Genomic DNA, 3,168 nt, shown 5'->3' on the forward strand with positions numbered 1-3,168 from the left:
GATTAATTGACAATAATAATGATAACAAATTAAATGTTGAAATTAATTACTATGACATGAAGTATATTACATTTGTAGAAAAAATACATCTCAAATGTCAAGATCAGCTGTTTTTCCAGTCTATATTTTTCACAAAGCCTTCAGTAAATTGAGAATAAAGAAAGAAACGAGAAAGCCAGCTCTGGCTGTGTCCAAATGTCATTGTCACTGTGGCACCACAAGCCATGCTCCATGCCCCACTGAGCTGGAGGCTAGCCATTATGAAGAATATATATCTCACACACACATACACACACACACACACACACACACACACACACACACACACACACACACACACACACACACACACACACACACACACACACACACACACACACACAGGAAGGTAAGTAATGCGGACAACATTTTACAAGACATTGTCAATTCTCGCCTCACTCACTCACAATATATAAACACAATATGATCTGTACATTTATTAGGCAAAACTGGAGATCCAAGTTATGGTCCTATGCAGCAATCTTCTGCGAGTGACATGTTTCAGGAGACCAGAACATTTGGGTTCCTCTGCATGTTGAGAAGCAGTTGCTGCTCTTACTCTTCTGGCTTGTTAGAGCATGTTAGCTTCCTGCATCGTTGTCCCTGAGCGTTTCTCCTCACAGCCAGCGTTCAACAGCTGACTGTCACTTCATCAAAACAGAATGTACGTCATTAACAGACAGGGCTTCGTTCAAGGGGATGTCTTTGAACTACATCTATGGCCTTTGTGTGTCTGTCTGTAGATTGCATAATACACACGGTTGTACAATTGTAAATGTTTCAAGGCTGATCCCCACTGATCTGCCTAAGACTGTGTGCTCCTCTGGCCTGTGCCAGAAGTCTGTGGGTTTATCAAACTGCCTGAAGCTTTCTTGCACTTTGGCAGAGTGGTGTCTTGTAACACAATTTTTATGATACATTAAATTAGGTAAAAAAACTTTTACTCTGAGTTCTATGTAAGGCAAACACAAAAAAACTGTGTTCAAAAAAGCATTAATGATGTAATTAGTTATATAAGAACATTAATTTAAATTGGATTTGTTTTCAGTTAGAGTGTGGTTATGGCTGAGTATGCTAAGTCAGGCAAAGTTTGAACATGTTCCTGGGGTAAAAAGCTCTCGGCTAAAGCAAACCATGGGCTAAGTGAGTGTAGCTGGGTTTATCTTGTGAAAGGATGGCAGCAGAATATTCTAGGAGCTTCAGTTAGTTCATGGGGCTTCCTCCCACTCAGAAGCAGAGAGACTCAGATGTAGCTGCAGCAGCCGGACTTCTCCTTCTGAGCTTCAATGTACTCATGGATCTGGAACTTGGGTTCATTGGGATGTTGGACAGCCCGGTGCTTCAGCTCCCTGCATAACAGAACCACACATCAATAACAGAATGTGGATTAATTAATAGGTTACAATGCATTAAGGATCCCACATAATACTATATTTGAACAATATATTATAGGGCCATAACTATCAATGTCCAAACCACATCAAGCATTATTTCTGAAACAGTATGGAGCTCAAATGCTTTCTTTCTTGCGGGTTTACCACAAGGTGAGTACCTGTTATATCCGGCTTTTTTACACATACTCTCTTGTGGAGGCTATTTTTATATAACATTAGAAAGACTGATTCTTATTATTACATTATAAGTTTATTGTGCTCATTTGTGTGGCTGTGACTTTGGAATAAATAGACGTCTTCAGCCTGCAATACAGAGTAGCAAGATCAGGCGCAGACACTGAAAGAATACAAAGAGTTATTCATAAACAGAACATCACTCCGGCCTTGAGTTGTATGGGAGCTTCGCTCCCACACACAGCTAGGAAGCAGCATTATGAAGATTCCACTATATCTGCAGAAAGCTTCAGAAAAAAACAATTACGTATGACGGCGCCAGAGTAGGGAGGGACTTCCACAGGCCGGCCGAATGCTGATTGGATGATCGTGTCGCCAAGATACTTTTTTCTAAGTCTGCGCAACTACCAAAGAGAACCAAGTCTAAACCATGGTACCTCTTCAGCTAGTCTTCACTAATCATAAATGTACGGGCACGCCCTATGTAATAAAAATGCACGCACGCACGAGGTTTGAGGCTCTTGTCCGGAAAAAGACTGACAGATTACAGCTTTGCTGTAAGTGATTTCTATGACGTGAGTCCTTGGCCAAGTGAATATATATATATATCTATTGCTCTCTCATAATAAATAGTTAAACTTAGAAGTCGTCTGTCTTTCCTGGAATGTTGAACACAACACTCTCCAGTACAGCGTTAGCTGAGTGTTAGCGATGCTTGCTAATGTAAACACAGACCATATTACTTCCAAAACACGTTGTGCATTGTTTCTGATACAGCACATAGCTTGATGTTCTTTATTCAGCGTTTAACGCTAGAACAGTGTCATTGTATAATATGTACCTGTATAAGAAGCAGCGTTTCTGCCAGGGGTGCGTCTTGGCGTCATTTGAGGGAACGCGTAAAAAAAAATTATAATTCGAGAGAAAGATCGAGAGTTTTTATCGCTTGAAATTACGAAAAGGAAAAATGACAAGGACATCCCTCTGTTAGAGCCGAAACAGCCGGCACTTCTTTGGAGAGCCGAGGCAAACGATCCGGCTCACTAACGTAAAGAGATAGTATCTATAAGGGACGGCTCAATTCAAAATCCAACCCCCCCCACCCCGTTCTCGGGGTGGACGCCCTCGCAGTAGCATGTGCTTGTATAAAAAACAGAGTGGAAACAGGGATTATTATTTGTTCCTCTTCTTCCTCTTCTTCTGGTGCAAGCTGGGAGGTTTTGGAGTGCGAGAGAAAGAGAAGAGCAAGACTTTTTTCGTTATATTTTCCGTTTATTTTTGTGTAATGGGTGTTCATTTAATATAGTTTATCGGTGGTGGTTTGATTTGCTTTACTTTTCGTGCTTTTTGGTGGTGTTTTTGGGGTGTTTTGTAGGCTTCTCCTGCCGGTGTCTCGCCGGCCGGCGTCTGACGCCATGTTAAATGGGGAGTTTGCCAAACTCACGAGGAAGCAAAGCATTAAAATCTCAGCCGGCTTCCCATGCACTGTGGAGGAGATCGGGCTGGCTGTGGGAGAGAAGGTCGGGCACAGCAGCATTAACCCTAACCCTAACCCTGGCGC

The 3,168-nt window shown here is 42.0% G+C and overlaps 1 protein-coding gene across 1 annotated transcript in view; it reads right to left on the reverse strand.

Moving 5' to 3' along the window:
* Positions 1-338: 338 nt before the first annotated feature.
* The window catches only part of LOC104941063 (ras-related protein Rab-37-like), an 8,463-nt gene continuing 5,633 nt past the window's right edge, over positions 339-3,168 (reverse strand). Inside the window, exon 3 of the mRNA XM_010766104.1 lies at positions 339-1,388. Coding sequence (XP_010764406.1) covers positions 1,283-1,388 — 106 coding nt within the window. The 3' untranslated portion in view covers positions 339-1,282. The remainder of the gene's footprint in view (positions 1,389-3,168) is intronic.

Source organism: Notothenia coriiceps, unplaced genomic scaffold (assembly GCF_000735185.1).
Source record: "Notothenia coriiceps isolate Sejong01 unplaced genomic scaffold, NC01 NC01_scaffold00003091, whole genome shotgun sequence".
Taxonomy (NCBI): domain Eukaryota; kingdom Metazoa; phylum Chordata; class Actinopteri; order Perciformes; family Nototheniidae; genus Notothenia; species Notothenia coriiceps.